Here is a 21,056-nt window from a genome sequence, read left to right as displayed (position 1 = left end):
AACTCCTTTACGCCACGGCGGGCGGCGGGCGGACAGTAGGCTGGCCCTGTCCGTCCGTCCTCCTCCTCCTCCTCCCCGCCCTGGGTGGGGGGGCCACCGGAGGCCCAATTGGTCTCTGCCCCCACGTGACTCTGCAGGCCTCTCTCCTTCTTTGTTGGTGTTTCTCTTCATTTAGGTCTATTTTTTTTTTTTTCTTCTCCTAAAAGAAAAAAAAAAAAAATACTCCTATCTATCTCGGGGCCGCGGATGGGGGCGGAGGCCAAGGCACTCTGGAGGCCTTGGCCAGCTGGCTGTTCCAGGCCGCTGTGGCAGCACAGAGGCAGGGACCCCACGTAGGCGGGTAGGCAGCCCCGCTTGTTAGCGACTGGGTGGGAGTGGGCCCTGATTTATGGGCCGCTCCCCCACCCGGCCTGCAGCCCGGCCTCTCTCCCTCGAATGGCTACCTCCCTGGGGCCTGGCCCAGCGGGGTCCGGCCTGGCCCAGACATGTGAGGGGAGTCAGGTCGGGCTGGCGTGGAGGCAGGGTCACGGGTGACTCGCCCAGCTGGCCCTGCTGCTTTGGCCTGGTCTTTTTACTCTTTCAGAAGATGAAGAAAGGAAGAGGGGGATGAAAGGCAAGCAGGTGAGCTGACCGAACACCTCTCGTGTGTGCAGTTTATTCCACGTCGGCTTCTCTGAATGTCACCATCCACAGAGGGCTGCTGACGCTCCCGGTCAACAGCTGGGGAAGTTGAGGTTGGGCTGAGACTGCAGGGCCAGGTGGTTGGTTCCAGTGGCTCCAGGGTAGGACAAGCAGGTAACTAGACTAGGATAAATAGGGCAGAACAGAGGGAAGGGATTTTTTTTTTTAAAGAAGGTCAGGCCTCCCCATGCAGCTGAGGGTGTCCCGGTCCAATCTCCAAACCCAGACAGGCCCTAGTCCCAGAGGTCCCAGCTGGTCTGCTCTGTACCCCTCCCATGCACGTCTCACTCTTTCGTGTGTTCCTTCATGGGTCTCACATTCACTGAGGGCACACTCAGTGCCAAGCACTGGTCTAGGCACCGGAGGAAAGGGAAAGAAAGAAGTCTCTGTCCTCAGAGAATTTACCTCCCAGCCTTTTGTCTTAGGGGGTGGGGAGGGGGCGCAGGGGGACCATGGAGCAATCACTGGAGAAGCCACACACAACCCTCTTCATTTGAGGAAACAGACAAATCACATAGAACACTTTACTTACCTGGCTTGGAATGAGAAAAACCCCTCTCATATTCTTTTTCTAATCATTTTTTTTCTGCAACACCCCGTGTCACGTGGTATTTTAGTTCCCTGACCAGGGATTGAACCACTGCCATCTGCAGGGGAAGCACCATGTCTAACCACTGGACCACCAGTGATGGTTTAGTCGGTAAGACATGTCCAACTCTTGTGACCCCATGGACTGTAGCCCACCAGGCTCCTCTGTCCACGGGATTCTCCAGGCAAGAATACTGGAGTGGGTTGCCATTTCCTTCTCCAGGGGATCTTCCCGACCCAGGAATCGAACCCGGGTCTCCTGCACTGCAGGCAGATTTTTTTTACCAACTGAACTACAAGAGAAGTCCTTAAAGCCAACTATATTTAAAACCTGATGTGTCTTCCTCAATGTACCACTTAAAACATTGTCCCCCAGTTTTATTGAGAAATAATTAACACACACCACTGTATAAGTTTAAGGAACACAGCATGATGATCTGATTTACATGTTGCATTAATCATATTATGAATTGATTAATGCAATAAGTAAGACGTTTTTATTGTGAAAATATACACAGGACAAAACATTTACTGACAACCATAGCTAATTGATTCTATTGATCCAATATATCCTAATTGTACTGTGATATAATTTGCAACTTATTCCCCAGTGTGCATGACTTCATAATTATGTCTTTTTTTTACCCACAGAAGTTCTCATAGGATACACTTCTCTTGTATATGACTGAATCCAATTAGTGTCTCTATTTTAATATAATGATTTGGTTTCTAGATTGATCGCACTCATCCTCTGAATTTAAAAAATAAATATTCCAGCAAATATACTATTGTCACCAACATATTGCTTACATGTGACGACAATGAAAAAACAAGTGCAAAGTCTTTTGCACTTCTTTTGATGGGATACTTTGTGAAGATTTTGGGATGAAGTTAAAATATTTTTTAGTTTTTACAAATCATGGAGTCATTCTAAAACTACTTGACAAAGTATCCCAAGAAAAGAGGGGCAGATGTGCTTTCTCCACCTTCTTAAATAGGACAAACAGGGTCTTTCAACATCACAGCACCATGGAAAGAACCAGCCTGGCTTTGCCAGTCTCCTCACAAGGCCTTGAGTCTGGAGAAGAATTGCCGAGGCGCTAGTGGTAGAGGCTATTAAATCCCAACTCTTCTGTGTTCTAGCTGTGTGACCTGGGACCAGTCATCTTCCTCTCTCTGGGTCTCACATCCTCTCCCATAAAATGAGGACAACATGAGACAACACACATAACATGCGCAGTGACTGCCTGACATGTCACATACGCTCAGTAAATAGCAAAACACAACCAAACCAGCTGAAGGACTGGCAGGTCTGTCCTCAGGGGCGCTTTCTGCATTGAGTTTGAGATTGCAACATCATCCTGAACACTGTTTGCCCTTCTGTGATAGAATGACTCACCCCAGCTTGGGGAACCCTCAAGGAAAGACTCAGGGCTGATTTATTTCTGAGTCCACAGCAGCCAGCACAGAGCCCGCAGCAGCGAGTGTTTGTTGAACGACTGCTTGCCGCTGTACCCGCAGGCTGTCTGTGAGTGTAGAGTCCTGCTGCCTGTTCCCCTACCTGCCCGCCTTTTCTGCATGCAGTCAGCTGTCACTTTCCACCACTCGGGCTGGGTGTTCCTCACCCCAGTCCTGCTGGATATTTACTGACATCTTCTTCCTCTATGCCGCCTCCTCTGCCCTCAGCCTTACTGGATGAGGTTTCACTGGCGGTGGCAAGGCCCTAACACAAAAGGGCCTCCTTGGTTCCCCACTAACCATTCCATACCTGTGGTCAGTCTCAGACCCTCTCTACCATCCTGGAGGGAGTTAGTGTTATATTTTCCCCTCACCTCCCATGAATAACACTTGAGAGATAAGGAAACTCAGGTTCAGAGAGATGAGGTGTCTTCTCAAAGTCACAGAACAGGATGTGATGGAATTAGGATTCAAATCTAGGCAGGAGGAGTTGGGACCTGGGCTTGCAGTCAGAGTCCTCTTCACTCCGTGGGAGCCCCTGGGTGGCCTATTTGTCCTTTCCTTCCGGTTCCTGGCCAGTGGTCTCAGGCCATGAGACCCACCCAGAGGGGAAGGAGAAGGAGTGTAGTCCTGAACCAGGCTCCCTCCCTCTGTCCCCAAGTAAACAAAGCCCAGGGTCTCTCTTCTAAGTGGGGACTTTCCCAAAGTGCCAGGCCTATTTCCTGGAGGTGGGACAAGGAACAAACAAACTAGAGACCCAGAAACTGAAATGGAGAAGAGAAAGAATCATCAGGCTGGGTTTGGGGTACAGGGTAGAAAGACAGAAAGAAACCACAGAAAGAGAGAGACAGAAAATGAGAGGAGAGCAAAGGAGACTTCCTGACAGTGTAACGACACAGAGATGGCCAGATAGAGGGAGGGAGAGGCAGACAGAGACAGAGAGAAGAGGGGAATGCGGGTGTGGGGTGGGGTGGGGGGGGTGTTGAGAAGGGATGAGAGCAGAAATGGGAGAGGGAGAGGGAAAGAGAAAGAGGGGAGAGAGAGACTGGCTGAAGCAGAGAGTGAGAAGAGAGAGAGGAGCAGGAGGCCCTGAGCTGGAAGGAGAAAGTGTGGATGTGAAGACCCCTTGCAGGGCCTGGAGGGGGTGGGGCTGCTGGCAGCGGCAGAGGCTGTTTCCGCTGCGCCCCTTATCAGCCTGCTGCCAGATGTTCAGATCCGATGCCAATGTCAGAGAAGTCCATAGTGCCGGGTCAAGGCCGTGGCCAGCGGGAGCCTCAGCTGCAGTGTGGGGAGGAGGACCGGGGGGACGGCAGTAGACCTGCTTGCTCTTCCCCCTCTGCCTCGTGGCTCTTGGGGCTGGACCACCTGGTCGGGGTGGGAGAGACCAGGTGCCTCTGGGGGCTACTTCTCTAGTCTGAGAGCAAGGACTTGTGGAGGCAGAGTGGGGCTCCTGGCAACACGTGGAAATGTACATCCTTGCACACTCCCATAAGCAAGGAAGCACATGGACACAGACTCACACACGTGCACGTGAGTGTGCAAAGCCACACGGGGGACAAGTCACAGTCCTGCTCATCGCTGCTCCACCACAGCACCCCTCTGCTGGAGCCCTGCTCTGCACGGAGAGCTTAGAGACCGCCCGCCCCCGGCCCTGCCCCCCACCCCCCCAGCCCCCTCACCTGAGCCAGGACTGCAGCCAGAGCTGGAGAAGTGATTCTGTGGCTGGCAGGGTTTCCAGGGCCCACCTTGCTCTGTGAATGGGAATCTGCATGCCCTCAGGACTGGGCTGTGGGTCCTGAGACCTTCTAGACTGTGAGGCCTGGTGGAAACTCCTAGGAGGAGACGTGGGAACTGGGTGTCTGGCAGCGCTGGGGCTCCAACCTTGGGCCCGGGCCTCTCCACCATGCTCCTGGAGCGTGCAGCCGCAGCTGGGGCCCCCTTCCTGGGGTAGTTTATCTCACACTGCACACGCTTGGCCCTCAAGGGGTGACCCAGCCTTGCTCCCCACATTCCTCTTCAACCATGCAGCCGGTGGGCCCCACACAGCCCTGAGACAGGGCCTGTAGTTGGGGGTGGTCAGGAGCAACCACTCAGAGACACCCCACTGCCCTCTTGGCCCCAGCCCTTTGCAGCTGTGTCTTATTTCTCTCTGCTCTTGCCTCTGAACATCTCTGCTTTAGTTTCTGTCACAGTCAATCTGTGTTTGCCTCCATCTTTCTCTGGGAATGTCCCAGCTTCTCTCTAAGATCCTTGAGTGGGACCAAATCTGGGGATACTCTGCTCTTCTGGTTCACGGTGACCAGCCTCTATGGGAATGTGTAGGAGAAATCAGGCTGCAGGCGAGGAGACAGAGATCTTGGGTAGGTGGAGGCCCAGACTTGCAATGGGTGAACTGGGGCGGCCTGAGCAGCAGAAATCCAGACCCCCTCCCACCCACCTGCCAGGAGACAGCCCAGATAATGGACACTGGTCAGGGCCTGGAAATGGTGGGCTCCCCCATGTATTAGTGAAGACTGGGGGGTGCGGGGCAGGAGAAGGAAGCTGGGGCTGGAGGTCTCTCGGCCTGAGAGCCTCCTTCCTGTTTGTAGGGAAGTGACTGCCTCAGAAAGCTGCTCAGGGGAGAGGCGGGAGGCCATGGCAACTTCCGGGAAGCTGGCCAAGGGCCTGAGGCCACCCTCCCTGTGCCCACATGGGGCCTACTGGCCCTGGCTTAAAATAGTGCAGTTCCTCCACTGCTGCTGCCACTGAAGCCCAGCCCAGAACTCAAAAAGGGCTGCTAGCTGCTGCTCATGCTACCAGCAGAGGCCTAGAGCTGAAGGGATTCACCCAACTTTCTAACCCTCCCCAGACTGAGGCTGGAGGCTGTGTCTTGACAATGTGTACTGGGCGGGGGTGGGGGGGAATTCAGAAAAAGCAGGCGTTCCTGGGTCAGAAACCCTGTACTCAAGTCCTGCTCCAAGACTGACCATCAGCTGTGAGACTTTGAATTGGTCTGTCTTGTCTCTTTGAGCCTCAGGTTCCACTTATGTAAAATAGGGTGATATGCCTGGCTTTTAACCTAATGAAGCCACATAGGTAGACTCCTCAGAACCGTGCCAGTCATACAGTAGACACAAAAAACGGGAATTCCTTTTGCCTCTCTTACTGGCCGTGCCTCAAACTCCTCAGCCTGAGGAAGGGCCTCCTTGAAGCTTTCCTTGGTTCCTACACTGCTGCCAGGACTAGGTGTTGAACAGGGAAGGTCTGTGGAGAGGGAGTTTGCAGGGAGGGCAAGGATGGGGCTGTGGTCTCCATGGTGAGACTTGTTGCCAAGGGAACAAGACTCCAAGAGCCCAGGGTCTGACAGTTGGGCACTTTTGCCATAGGATCTCAGAGAAGCTGATTACCACTATGGGCCTAAAAACCTGGTGGGCAGCCAGGCCAAGTGAGAGGAGGAGGCTTCTAGATTTCCTGGGTTCCTGCTATTGGGAGTATGAGGGGCTGCAGCCCCCTCCCCTCCTTTTAGGGATTGACTTCACAGAGCCTCTCCTTTGAACCAGCTACAGTGAATCCTCCTTAAACCCCCAAGACACAGACACTGTCATCTCCATTTATCTGACAGGGGCAGTGAGGATCAGAGGGGTATCTCTCTGGGCCAAGGCCACACAAGGTAAATGAAGGAGCGGAATTAGAACTCAGGAGGCGAGACCCCTGGTTGATGTGTATGCTGTCACACAAACTGCCTGAGGAAAATGACCCCTGGGGGAGGGCTCCATGGAGTCACTTCCGACCTCATCCTAACACCCTCCCCTGCTCACCATTTCTGGGGGTTTCTGGCTTCAGACTCTGACAACCCAGAACTGCCAGCATACCCTGTTCCCTCCTCAGTTAAACAGAGATGATGTTACCTCAGAGGATGTGCATAAAAATGAATAAGGAAGGGTTTCTGCAGATCCTAATTGTAGGCACTCAATCAGTGCCTACTACTCATTTATTCATTCTGGAGGTTACCTACAAGTTGTATAACCATAAGCAAATTGCTTACCTTTCTGGGTCTTGGTTTTCTTATCTGTAAAATGGGATCATTATAGCATCAACTTCATAGGATGGCCCTGAGCAATCAGTAATCAAATGCACATAAAATACTTTTCTGTACAGCACTTAGCTTTGCTCTATATATGTTAATTACTTTATTATTCTTTTTTTAAAAAAATTTATTTGCTGTGCCAGGTCTTAGTTTTGGCATATGGGATCTAGTTCCCTGACCAGGGATCAAACCCGAGCCCCCTGTATTAGGAGCACAGAGTCTTAGCCACTCGACAACCAGAGAAGTCCCTACTTTATTATTCTTTATTTCCAGGTTATTGACTGGCACTCAAAAAAAAAAAAAAAATCAGCATTAGTTAAGGAGCAATTTATAAATTTAGAGCAGTGTCCTACATTTATTCCATGGAACACTGTCCCAACAGAATTTTACCAGGAGGAAAGAATGATCCATGATCAAATACTTTTGGTAGACCCTGGGTAAACAAAATTAAAGTTTTCTTCAGGTAGGACTTCTCAGAGCCCTTAATATGCCATCAAAAGGTTGGGAACCAATAAGAGGGAGGTAGAAGGAGTGCAGTATTTCCCAGATTTTTGGCAGAACTTTTTTTTTTGCCCCTCCATGGAGCCATATATGGGTTATCTATGTTCTGAGAAGCCACAACATATATTTGGGACAGCAATGCTTTTCAGCTCAATTTGGGTCTGTTCACTCATCTCTTATAGAAATTAATCCTTTATTAATTTAACAGTTTTGTTAAGAGCAAAAAGTTCAACCAAAGGCCGTTCTTGAGCTTTGTAACAAACTCCAGACATTCACATTCAGCAGTATTTGAGCTGCTAAGGCTGAGCAGGGAGGAAGCTTGTTGTAACTTTGGTATCAGATAGACCTGGATTCAAAAGCCAATTTTGTCACTTACTCATGTGTCATTTGGTGCAAATGGCTGAACTTCTTTGAGCCTCAATTTGCTTATGAGTAAAATGGGGTTGAGACCTAAACCTTGCGAAATTCTTGAGGATTACAGGAGTCAGTGTATGTAAAACACCAATACTAGGGCCTGGCACTCACTAGGCTTTCTTTCAACAAACACGTTCTCTTTCTTGCACCTCTGTCTCTTATCTGTTCCCTCTTGTGGGGCAAGGAAGAATCTACTAATTAGTTCTGCGGCGTTTCCTTTATTCTAAAACCATCTCTTTCAAACCTCAAGGGCTCTCTGGTTGCTTGTGCTAGAGGAGGCTGAGGTATGGCAAGGCAGCTGGACTTCCCCTCATTTCACACATGGGATTTAATAGACTTTGACCAGACTCCTCAGCCTTTTAAGAAAAATTTTATTTATGTATGTATTTTTGGCTGTGCTGGATCTTTGTTGCTGCACAGCCTTTCTCTATCGTGGCAAGCAGGGGCTCCTCTCCAGTTGTGACGCGTGGTTTCTCTTGTGGAGCATGGGCTTTAGGGTGCTCGGGCTGCAGTAGTTGTGGTGGACAGGCTTAGTTGCTCTGCGGCATGTGGGATCTTCTCAGATCCTGGGTCGAATGTGTCTTCTTGTGTTGGCAGGCAGATTCTTTTATCAACTGAGCCACCAGGCCAAGCCAACTCCTCAGCCTTCTTCATCTCTCCAAACTGAGGACCTTTCATCTCTCCCATCTGTCTTCATAAAACCCTCAAACCAAACACTGCCACTTGTCTGACTGTATGGACTGCAGGATTACAGGACAGTTGGGCAGATCTTGGGTTCAAGTCAGGACCCTGACACTTCCTGTGTGACTCTGGGCACATACCTTGACCTCTCAGAGCTTCTGTTTTCTCAGCTCTAGGAAATTTATTTTCCGGAAAAACAAGTATTAACTGGTTGGACTAGAGTGACAGACAGGCAGGCCACCCAAGAGCACACTGTGGTCGCTGAGGTTTAACTCTTTCCCGAGATGTAGCAGATGGCTTTCCTTCCTCTAACTCGTCATTATGGCATTCAAGGTTCCCCAGGGCTTCTCGAGCCTCAACTCTCAAAACGCCCACCTGCCCCGACTCCTGCCACGGCAGTCCCTTGTTATGTCTGGGTATTTCGTATGTTTCTGATTCACAGCTGGACCTTCAAACATGTTGTTGACCACTCTACCTGGTCTGTCCTCTGTCTGGCGACTGTCTTCAAGGCCTACCTTTAATACTCATCTGTGAAGCTCATCCTGAGCCCAGGGACTTCTCAGAGCCTCCACTTTCTCAACTCTAGAAAACCTCCTCTATTTTCTGGAGAGAGAGGGGTTAACTGGTTGGACCACAGTGACACAGAGGCCCACACACACTGGCAGGTATCAACACAGCCTTAGTCAGAGCGTGATCCCCCCGTGTTTGTGTCTGCCCCTCCCGCTAGACTCAGTTCCTCTAGTTGTGCCACTCTCTGGCAGGTTAGTGTCCCTTCACCAGTATTTAACTTTAGTTTCTTCATTTACAAAGTAAAGGGAGTAATTCTTGAAGTTCAAGGAGGTTCAGGTCTGTGAAGAGTCCTAACACAGCGCCGAGCCCACACAGCAGGAGCAACAGGTCTGAAGGCAGGGCCAACTCCTCAGAACAACCCACCATCCCGCCTCAGAACCCCAGACATGCTTCACAGACAAGATGCCGTGTGCAGAAGGATTCACATTTATTGGTTCAAATACAGTACCTAACATTCACTAAACATGCATTTCACACTAATTGGTCACATTTCCACAGGTAGTCAATTCACAGAAAAGGGCCCATTCCATGCCAGATGGCAGGGTGGGAGGTAGCAGAGGGCCTGGGTAGCAGAGCCCGCCAACCGTCACTTGGTCATGCAGGACTGATGGAGCCAGGTTGGCGGGCAGCCCTTGGCCGGCCCTTTGGGGACAAGGGCTCAGAGACATCCTGTTTACTCGACTCCTGTACAGGACTGTGGGTAGAGGTGGGCCTCGGGTAGGGAGCCCAGGGGGCGGCTCATGGATGCACGTGCCCTCGGAGCTCCTGAAGGTGGTGTCACGGGAGGTGGTGCTCCCTCTGCCTTGCATCATAGGAAGGAAAAGGAGGCCTCTTCAAGGGGGTGGCTGGTCCCTGGCTGGGCAGGTGGGAAGGACTCCCCAGACATGGGCCCAGACATTACAATGTAGCCACAAGCCCCTATCGCAGGCCTGGGATGGCAACACAGACAAAAACACCCAACACCCCAGGGCAGGCGGGGTTTCTTTCTCCACAGAAACATGTAAACAGAGCAGGAGCTACAGTATTCTTTTCCCACAAGATTCCTCAGAGAGGAATAGACCAGGATGTCACTCAAGAGGTAGTTTTTTTTTTTTTTTTTTTTTCTTTTTCATGGAAATTTGAGTCAACAACATTATCATCTAAGACATTTCAGAGAAAGAAAACAATGGTCACCAAAGGGCAAAAATGATCCTTTGGCTGGCAGAGCTGGCTCCAGGATTTGGAAGACTAGCCTCCACCAGTAAAACAAATTTTTTCTTGGGCTTGAAGCAAGCTCTGGCCTGATTCATGGCTTCCCTTTGAGCCTGCAACTGATTCCTGAGCAGGCTGTAGCCCACTGAGGGCCGCAGGCCGAGAAGAGAGGCCAGATGAGTACTGGATTAGGCAGAGGGACTGGGCGTCATGTGAGCCGGTAGAGGCAGGGTCACTGTGGTTCATCTTACAAGACACACTGAAGTCTTCCCAAGTCTCAAGGGAACCCAGCTCTGGTCAAAGAAGAAGCCCCAGCATGGTCTGTGGGGCCCCTGCCTCTGAGGAAACAATCCAGGTCTGGCTCCTAAGCCCAGAAAAGAAGCTGTTGCTTGTGGTAGCCAGGAGATGGGTTTCTGGGGACCCTGTAATTAAATACACATCCCTGAGCTGTGGCCCTAGAAACCCTTGCCTCAAGGCTAACCAGTTTCCAGCACCTGGTGGAATGATTGCCGTTTCTTATCCTGAGACACAGATAAAACATCATTTCACAGACACTGGACATAGATGCATCAAGCTGAGGGAAGAGGGAGGAATGATCAGATGCAAAAGCAGAGGGGAGTGCAGGGGGACTCTCATGGATCAAGTTGGGAAAGTAAGAGTGGTGGGGTTTTGTTTAGGGTTTTTTTGCCTTTTTTTTTTTTAATATTTTTTTTAACTTTAAAAAATCAACAAAGAAAAATTTAAAGTTTAATAAAAGCGTTGGTCTAAAAAATTGGATTTCTCAAAACAATTGCAGAATTTTAAAAAGCAACTAGAAAAGAAGACATAGACCAGGGGCCCAGAGCTAAAGACTTGGAACCACTGCTCAACCTCCTGCCCTGTGGGGAGGCCAGTCTTTTTACTTTGGCCAACCTTGGACATGGCCTGGATGTTGCCCATACTGGGTTTGTCTGTCTCCATCTGTCCCATTCCCCAGTAAACTGAGAACAAACAAACTAAGGTAAGAAATGGGCAGCAGAGCAAGGCAGCTAGCTCAGAAAGCCCAGGGCTTTAAGGACCTGGTAACATACTGGCTATGGCAGGACTCCCTTCTCTGACAACGGGTGGCAGGTGTGAGGCAGGGTGCTGTGGAGTGGGTGACTGTCATGATGCCATGGAGACTCCTCAGTTGCCTCTACCCCTCCTCCTCTGGATCTGCTTTCCATCCCTGGAGGTTTGCCCACCTCACTATGCAACGGGCCTGGGGGATTGGGTATCCTCTGAGACAGGTGGAGTGCTTTGAGACAGGTTCTGGGGAGTCTCTCCAGACTGAAGGTAAAACCACCAAGCCTGTGAAAGACTCCAAAAGCCGAAAAAGGAGCCAGAGAGCATGAGTTGTGGGTGAAGTTCCAAGATTCCAAAGTTTTTGTCTTGGGTCAAGAAAACATGCAAAGGGAAAGGAAGAGAAACGCTTGTAAGTTTCAATGCAGTGCAATGATTGGGATTCTCCTTTAACACACAGCTTTCAGGGTCATATTTTTATGGTGGAAAGGTTCTCACTCAAAGTGAGTGCTGTTGGTGGCAGAGGATCAGAGAGAGGACAGAAGAGAGGGGAATTACAGACAAGATGCACAACTTTTTTCTTTTCCACTAGCAAAAAGGCTACCTGTTAACCAAACATCATGGGAAGAAAGGCAAAAAACAACACATCAAACCTCCCCCTCCAACCTTTCTCTGTGTCCTTCAAACTGAATTCACAAATACATCTAGTGGCTGACCTAATGTCTCCACACTGCTAGCTACACTCCTACCTTCCTCTCATAATACCTGAGTTTGCGACGCAACACAGTCACTTTACCCTGTTTAAAAAAAGCCCACGTCATAAAAGGACTGGGTGCAGAAGACAGTAAAGGCGGTCCACAGGTCAGGCTCCAGCTCGGAACACACGCCACTTGGCTCAGAGATTCTGCAGGGCTCTCGGCAATGAATGGGCTCTTTGTTCTGTGGAATCTGCTGCAAACATTTGTAAAAATGGATTTGTACAATGGCAACTTGCAGAACCTTTCCCCACGCCACAAATTAACAATCTGCTCTGTTTAATGCTGCAGTATTAAAGAGACATGCTCCTGCCTCATCAGAGAGCAATTCCTTTCAGTACCCGACCCAACCAGTAAAACACTTAAAAGAAAAACAATTTCAAAAAAATAATAATTTGACCGATGGAGGTCTAGCAAAGAAAGATAAGCACACAGGAGCTGTCTTGGAGAAGGGGTCTCTGACATGTGCATCCTCCCCTACCTTGAGGAAAGTGGCTCGGAGTCTGACCTATAGCCAAAGACTGTGATCTAGTTTAGTTAAATAAAAGATCAGAGAAACAAAAATACTGTGAAACAAACAGATACACACAAATCTTCCCACTGACATGTGAAAAACATTCTGGTTGGAGCTTTTCCTGAGGAACATGTCTCTCCTTTCCTTTTTTTTTTTCCCTTTCTCAGAGCAACTGGAGAAACAACATTCAGAAGTAATGCTCTGAGTTTTAGATCCATCAAAGGACAGTTTTCACTCTCTGTACCCGTAACAATTCACCGGAAAGAAAAAATTACAATCTGACACAGACTACCTGATATGCACACAGTGTGGTGGCCCTCTGCATAAGTGTGCTGGGCTGAGCTGGGAAGAGAGCAAACGGCCTTTGACTAGGCAAAAAAGAGGTCCTGTGGGCCCCCAAGCCTACCCGGGGATGTACCCAGCTAAATGGCCTGTCTGCTGCACTGGCTGTGGGAGGGACCTGGGTTTACGCAGGGACAACTGCTGCAGTGAGGCAGAGAAGGAAAAAGCACCTGAAAGAATTCCACGACAGACCTGGTGTGGCAGCTGGCCAAAGCCAAGAGGGTAAGGAACGTTTCCCGGGACTAGGTGGGGCAGGTAGTGAAAGAATAAGGGGTCAAGGCCATACCTGCAGAGGGGGCAGCCAGGCCTTTAGGAACATGAGGTAGTTTAAAGACCCCCTTCCCTTCCAGGAGTTTTGGACTCTAGCCCTCCAGACCTTAGTCAGCCAGGCCACTGATACTCTAAGGGGCAGCTGCGCCACTCTGGGTCTTGGGCTTATTATTTTGAGGAAACCTGATCTTATTTTGGGAGCGATTAGGAGAGCCTGGAGTAGAATGTAGGGGCAAAAATTCTGGTCAGCAGATGGGTGAATGGTCCTTCCAGCTGTTTGAGAAAGAGACTGAAGTTCCTGATTCAGATCTGGAGGTGGGATGGGATGGGTGGGGAGATAAACGGGACCTCCAAAGGAGGAGTGTTCATTCTGTTAGCAGTCTGGCTTTTGTCCCACTAACCTCTGAAGGTGAAAAGACAATAAATCAGTAGTGGGCATCAGGATTTAGAACATGACATTTTGTTCAGCTGTTTTTTCAAAGGGTCAATAGGAAGTCACGTTTATAAGGGAGAGGCAATGAGTATAAGGAGAGTAAGGAACTAGGTAGCTGTGAGTCCCAAGATAGCTTGTAGGCTAGTCCCAAGGATCAGCTTATCACCAGGGTCTTGCCTAGGTGAAAAGGTGACAGCGGCAGAAGCTAGTACTGCTGGTATGGATGGTGGGGAGGGGAGGCCCCAGAGTGTGGTGTGAGAACAGAAACCCTTCTCCCTGAGGACTTGCTTGGAGGGTGGACACCTAACTTAGATTGGTCACTGTGCCCAACTCTCAACTTTCATGCTTTCCAAAGAAAAAGAGATGGTTAAATCCTCATCTCTTGATCTGTTCCCAATGTCTCACCCACTCTGCTTAGTAAACCTCCTAACACCACTTCCCCTTTTATGGTGTGCTCTTTTACCTGGTAATTCTGTAGCTAGAAAAAGGCAATTTGCTCTCTGACAGACAAATATGAGTCTGCTGAGAACGTGTGGAAAAAGTAGGGTTGTTCACACCCTTCCCTTTCCACTGAGGTAGTCATCTTTGTCAACATTATGGAAATAGTCATCTCAGCCCCATCCCACCCTCTCCCTCAAAATACAAAAGAACTATCTCTAAACAATGACAACACTGTAACATTAAACATCTTCACATTCTGTAAACTGCAAGGAAATGCATTGGCTGCATTCACACAAAAGCATGTGCATCATGTTGAAGGCCATACATTCAACTCTGTTGTGAAATAAATATATAGAAAAATGAGGTTAAAAAACAAGACAAACAAACAAAAACTCTTCTTGCTGTGGAGACAACTGGCAACGCTGCTCCACAGCCTCCATCTTGGTCTCTCTGGCTTTCTTCTGGAGCCTGTCCTGCCCACCCCAGGCGTTAGGGTTGGCCTGAGGAGGGGTGCTGGGGACAGGTCACTCCTTGCCCACACTTGTCTTGCAGGAATGCAGCACCACCTTAAAGAGGAGAGGCAGCTGCTCCAGGGGAACATTCACCATCTTTCCTGCGAAAAGGTGGAAAAAGAAGAGTCAGTTTTGGCAGCCAGTGAAATGGTGTTTGCCTCCTCTTGGGCTGGTGAAAGGAGAACACTACCTTTTTGAGTGACTGGGGCGAGGAAAGTGCCAGGACTACTACAAAGGTAAAACAGACTGGGCTAACATTCTAATACTTAGCCCCATTTCAGTACCCTAGGGAGTCCAGTATTGGTGCAAGCTATAATTATGGCTACTATCCAAAGAATACTAACTCTGTGGTAGGTGTTTAAATATATTATCTTATTTAATTCTCACAATATTTCTATATGATAGATATTACTTTTTATCCCCATTTTACAAACGAGGACTCTGAAACTGAGAAGTATTCTTAGGTGTCCTCTTAGAGAAACTTATATCCTGTTTCATTTCCTAGTAGAATCTTTAACCAGCATTCTATAAAACATTGCTCTTCAGAATGGTATAATGGGAATGAAATGTACTGAGGAGAGAGGTGGAGTTTATAGGGGAAGATAAATTGAGAAATTCAGGGTTAAAACAGGTTTGCTTGTTTTAAGTTGGAGGACTTCTAAGAGCGTGCAGTGAGATAATATACTTTGTAAATATCTGAGGCTACAATTCTCCCTGACAGAACCCTAGAGTTACTGGGGAGTTTTTTTTTTTTTTAAGTACTGATGACCAGGCTCCACTCCGTTATCAATTAAGTCAGAATCTCTAGAGATGCAACCCAAGCATGGGTATTTATTAAAAGCTTCCCATGTAATTCCAAGGGCTGACAGGGTTGACAATTCTGCCAGTTCTGTGGGGGAGAGTGGGGTATAATTACTAACTTCTATTTCATAAAGTACCTGATTCGTATCTCGTTTGGAAGAACATAGTTTTGAAAATGCTGAGACATAAACTATCAAAACACTCCTAAAATTCTACCAGTTTATTTAGGTCCAGGTCATATCTCCTAGACTATTCTGTGGCCCAGAAGTTAAAAATTGATTTTATCAGATTGAACATTTTTTCCCTTCAAAACTGTATTCCTTAATTTTACAGAAACAATCTTAGCCCTGACGTCACAGTTCTGAGCTGCCCCTCAGTATGTGCTAGATAACTGTAAACAAGATTCCTTACCAAATGAAGTAAAACAACAACAGTAAAAGCCAGGATTTTAGGTTGAAATGGACCTATTTAAATGTCAAGAAGCTCAGAAGGGGGTCAAGATCACAAAACAACTACAACAAAAGTTGGCTTTGTGAACACAGGATCTTTGACAATTATTTTAAAGTCGCCACTTTAAATGAAAGATCCTCAAAAACCTCAAATAGGCAATTCTATTCAATAAAATTAATTTTAAAAACTGAGATATAGTTAGTTCACATGCTGTAAAACCCACCCTTTTAATGTATATAATTCAGGAAATGAAGTTAATCTGAAAAACTTTGAGCCTGTTTCCCCATCCCTAGAGTGGTCAACCACAAGTCTTGCAGAAATTGTTCTGAGATTGAATAACAGGCCACCAAGTATCGTGCACATTACAGGAGCCTAGGCAATGTTAGATTGTCTTCCCTACAAAGAAAAAACAAACTTCTCATTATCATGTAAATTTTTCTGAGGGCAGGGCTAGTACTTCTTTTAATCAGCTGGTGATGGGCCTGGCATCAGTATCCTGAAAACACTGCTTTCCTCTTTCCCTTCACAAGTTAAGGAAAGCAAGGAAGCCCAGGACCCGTTACCTGCAATATAGCGAATCTCAGGTAAGCACATCATGAGGTCAGGAAAACGGTTCGGCTGATGTGTATATTTATATTCAGTGAAATCCTGGCAAATGTACCAATATCGTTTGTTCAACTGTTCCAGCTGCGAGGCACTGGTCAGACCCCTGATATCTGTGAAAAAAGACCACAGGAAATGGGAGGGACTTCGGCCAGCTCCTTGAATATGTGTATCTTTCACTGAAAAGTTATTAAACATTGTCTCAACAGGGGATATTTTTTTTCTGACATGGAGGAATAAAAGCTCTGGGTAAGAGAAGAGAAATTAGATAAATGAAAAAATTACCAAGGACAGTCACGAGACCGAGCCCCTTGAGGGCTAGGCTGTCATCTCTCTCAGCTTCACACTCAGCTCCCAGCACAGGGTGTGGCACGAAACGGGTACTGGTGGGTGCTGGACAGAGACTGAATGACTTCCCCGTGTATCCTTCACAGCAGCTTTAGATCTGCTCTTTGCTGGTCCCGTTCGGAAATTGCACTGACACCGACGCTCTCATGCTTGTACATATACTCACACATGGTCTCCCGTGTGCGTCTACTCAGACTATTCTACCTGGGCCACTGATATTCTACTGGGTCCCTCCAGCTTTTGTTTTTTTTTTCTTCATATAAGCATATCTTGTTTTATTGTGCTTTGCTTTACTGCACTTCACAAATACTGCATTTTTGACAAATTGAAGGTTTGTGGCAACTCTGTACCAAGCAAGTCTACTGGTGCCATTTTTCCCAACAGCATTTGCTCATTTCATGTCTCTTTATCATATTAGGTAACTCTCGCAATATTTCAAACATTTTCATTCTTATAAGATTTGTTGTATGAATCTATGATCAGTGATTTTTGATGTTACCACGGTAATCGTTTTGGGGTGCCACAAACTGTGCTCATACAAGATGGTGAACTTATCAGTAAATGCTGTGTGCTCTGACTGTTCCTTTGGCTGTTCCCCTGTGTCTCTCCCTCTCCTTGGTCCTCCCAATTCCCTGAGAAACAACAGTAGTGAAATTAGGCCAATTAATAACTGTATGATTGCCTGTAAGTGTTCAAGTGAAAGGAAAACTCACATATCTCTCACTTTAAATCATAAACTAAAAATGATTAAGCTCAGTGAAGAAGGCATGTCAACAGTCAAGACAAGCTGAAAGCTATGCCTCTTGTGAGTTAGCAAAGTTGTAAATGCAAAAGAAAATTTCTTGAAGGAAATTAAAAAGCACTACTCCAGTGAACACAAAAATAACAAGAAAGTAAGACAGCCTTATTGCTGATAAGGAGGAAGTTTGAGTGGTCTGGATAGAAGATCAAACCATCCATAATATTCACTTAGGCCTAAGCCTCATCCAGAGAAAGGTCCTAACTAACACTTTTCAATCCTATAAAGGCTAAGAGAGGTGAGGAAGCTGCAGAAGAAAAGTTTGAAGCTAGCAGAGGTCAGTTCATGAGGTTTAAGGAAAGATGCTGTCTTCATAAAAGGATGAGGTGAAGAAGCAAGTGCTGACATAGAAGCTGCAGCATGTTATTCAGATGATCTAGCTAATAAGATAATTAAAGAAGATGGCTACACTAAACAAAGATTTTCAATATAGACAAAATAGCCTTATGCTGGAAGAAGATGCTATCTAGGACTTTTCACAGCTAGAGAAGAGAAGTCAATGTCTGGCTTCAAAGGACAAGTTGACTCTCTTGTTAGGGGCTAATGCAGCTGATGACTTTAAGTTGAGGACAATGCTCATTTACCATTCCAAAAATTCTAATGCCCTTAAGAATTATACTAAATCTACTCTGCTTGTGTTCTATAAATGGAACATCAAAGCCTGGATGACAGCACATCTGTTCACAACGTGGTTTACTAAATATTTCAAGTCCATTGTGGAAAACTACTCCTCAGAAAAAAAGATTCCTTTCAAAATATTACTGCTCACTGACAAAGCACCTGTCATCAGAGCATCAGAGCATCAAGAGTTCTGATGGAGATGTACAATGAGATTAATGTTGTTTTCATGCCTGTAACACATCCATTCTTTAGCCCATGAATCAAGGAGTCTTTTCAACATTCATGTCTTACTACTTAAGAAATACATTTCCTAAGGCTATAGCTGCCCACAGATAGTGATTCCTCTGAAGGATCTGGGCAAAATAAATCAAAAACCTTCTGGAAAGGATTCACCATTTCAGAGGCCATTCCTGAGTCACTGAAAGAGGTCAACATATCAACATTAACAGGATTTTGAAAAAAGTTGATTCCAACCTTCATGGATGACTTTGAGGAACTCAAGACTTCAGTGGATAAAGTAACTGCAAATGTGGTGGACACAGCAAGAGAACTAGTATGAGAAGTAAAGCCTGAAAATGTGACTGAATTGATGCAATCTCAGGAAAAAAATTTTAACAGATGAGTTACTTCTTATGGATGAGTGAAGAAACTGGTTCCTTGAAATGGAATCTACTCCTGGTGAAGAAGCTATAGAGACTGTTGAAACAGTAACAAAGGATTTAGGATATTACATAAACTTAGTTGATAAAGCAGCAGCAGGGTTTGAGAGTACTGATTCCAATTTTGGAAGAAGTGCTACTGGGGGTAAAATGTTCAAACAGCATGGCATGCTACACAGAATACACTGATGAAAGAAAAAGTCAATTCATGTGGAAAACTTCACTGCTATCTTATTTTAAGAAATCACCACAGCTACCCCAATCTTCAGCAACCACCACCCTGGTCAATCAGAAGCCATCAACACTGAGGCAAGACCGTCCCCAGCAAAAAGATTATGACTCACTGAAGGCTCAGATGATGGCTAGCATTTTTCAGCAATAAAGCATTTTTTTTTTTTGAGGTATATACTCTGCTTTTTAAGACAAAATGCTACTGCACACTTAATAGACCACAGCATAGTATAAATATAAATTTTACAGGCACTGGAAGTTAAGAAATTCGCGTGACTCACTCTATTGCAACACTCACTTCACTGTGGTGGTCTGGAACCAAACAAGCAGTATCTCCAAGGTATGCCTGTAGATGTCTTTCTCATGTATATGTATATATTATATAGTGTATTCATATACATATAAACACACACAATCCCTTTTGCATACATAGAATATATTAATAAATATTCTCTATATAAATCTTACTCTGCCTTTGAGGCTCCACTATCAGATTTCTCTTTCTCCAAGTAGTTGTTATTGATCTCCTTCCATTTGAGTGGTAGAGGGTGTTTTTGGGTAAAATTTTTTAAAAACGTGGACTATTTTTAAAGTCTTTATTGAATTTGTTACAATACTGCTTCTGTTTCACGTTTTGATTTTTTGGCCAGAAGGCACAAGGGGATCTTAGTTCCTTGACCAGGGATCGAACCTGCACCCCCTGCATTGGAAGGCGAAGTCTTAACCACTGGACCACCAGGGAATCCCTCTCCCCTCACTTGAGGCTCAAGCAATGCATCAAGTGCCATCAGAATGTGTACTTCTTGAGGCCAGGAGCCTGGGATCTAATTTATTGCAATGTCTTTAATGTTCGACACAGGGCCTGGGCTAAGGGAGGCACACAGAACACCAGACAGATACATAAGAGGTGAGGAAGCAAGAGGAGGAGGTTTAGCTAGTACCAAGGGAGGAGCTGGCAAAGAGAAGGGGATCAAGAGTCTCTGGACTAGGAAACTGAATACAGGAATAGAGCACTTTCAATGTCACAGGCAGCAAAATAGCCCAGTTCCACTCTGACAGCAGCTCACTCACATGCTATTCTGGAAAAAAGGGAACACAAATTCTCTTGCATACTCTGGTTACCAGCAGCTACATAACACCACTTCACAGGTAATACTCCATGTAAATCACGATCACCACTCTTTTAACTAAAGCCATGCTTGATATGGGTGTTAGTTTTTGTGCACCTCCACTCTGCCCTGGAGGGGCCCGTCAGAACCACTGCCAGCTTGTCACAGATTCCTTATCTCCAATAGTTTCATCAGTCACTTTGCTCTTCTTCAGTCACTGGTAAACTTGTGCATATTTTAAATGACGCATGTACTGTCCTTGGTGTCTGTGTTTAAATGCACTAAAACTGACTAAACAAAGCAAATCCTCTTCCTTCCTCTATGAGTTATAGAGGCTGTGGCATTTAGGTTTGAAGAAAAAAATCCAAACCATGCCCTGCACTACAGTGGGGCAGGGTGATGAGGAGGGCAGCGCGGGACTTCCAAGATCAGTACCCATATGATGCGACAGGCCTGAGGGTAAAGCGGGTAGGGGAGAAACATGAGGGCAAGTATTTGCTGGCCAAAGAAAACTAAGCCCTTTCTTCCTACCCTCAGTTACTCACCTTGATTTAGGAAGTTAATTGCTTTCATGCAAGCATACTCCTCATTGCTCACTTTTAGCTGATGGAACTTGTGATACAGGTAGATGAGCCGCTCAATCACCTCCATCCCTTCATCACTAAATCTGGAAAACAGACACAGGTGTTAATAGTGGGCTCTGACTACCAGTGGAGGTAATGGAAGGGAGACAGAAGTCTCCTACAGCTCCTTAAAGCAGCTAAGACAGGAAAGAGGTTGCGATTGGGGGAAATGGAATCCAGAAGCACTTGTGAAGGACAGGTGAATTCATGGTTTGTCTAGAGGCCAAGGCAGCTCACACAAGCTGTTCTCAAGGTCAATTAGGGTCAGTCATGTTCAAGTTCAAATCCTGCTCCATTGCATACAAGCTATAAGACTTGGGAAAGTCCTTTGACCCCTCTAAGTTTTGAGGATCT

General features: G+C 46.7%; 1 protein-coding gene across 4 annotated transcripts in view; it reads right to left on the bottom strand.

Moving 5' to 3' along the window:
• Window positions 1-11,540: 11,540 nt before the first annotated feature.
• Window positions 11,541-21,056, bottom strand: part of NR6A1 (nuclear receptor subfamily 6 group A member 1) — a 214,333-nt gene continuing 204,817 nt past the window's right edge. For 3 of the 4 annotated variants that reach the window (XM_061154681.1, XM_061154682.1, XM_061154683.1), the window contains 3 exons: window positions 20,625-20,746; window positions 16,273-16,425; window positions 11,541-14,559 (listed from right to left, as the gene is read on the bottom strand). In XM_061154681.1, the coding sequence (XP_061010664.1) occupies window positions 14,471-14,559; window positions 16,273-16,425; window positions 20,625-20,746 (364 nt within the window). In that variant the 3' untranslated portion in view covers window positions 11,541-14,470. Of the gene's footprint in view, window positions 14,560-16,272; window positions 16,426-16,597; window positions 20,533-20,624; window positions 20,747-21,056 lie in introns of those variants that run through there. The other variant, XR_009694644.1, reaches the window with a different exon arrangement.

Source organism: Dama dama, chromosome 11 (assembly GCF_033118175.1).
Source record: "Dama dama isolate Ldn47 chromosome 11, ASM3311817v1, whole genome shotgun sequence".
NCBI lineage: Eukaryota > Metazoa > Chordata > Mammalia > Artiodactyla > Cervidae > Dama > Dama dama.
This window is presented reverse-complemented; position numbering and strand designations above follow the sequence as displayed.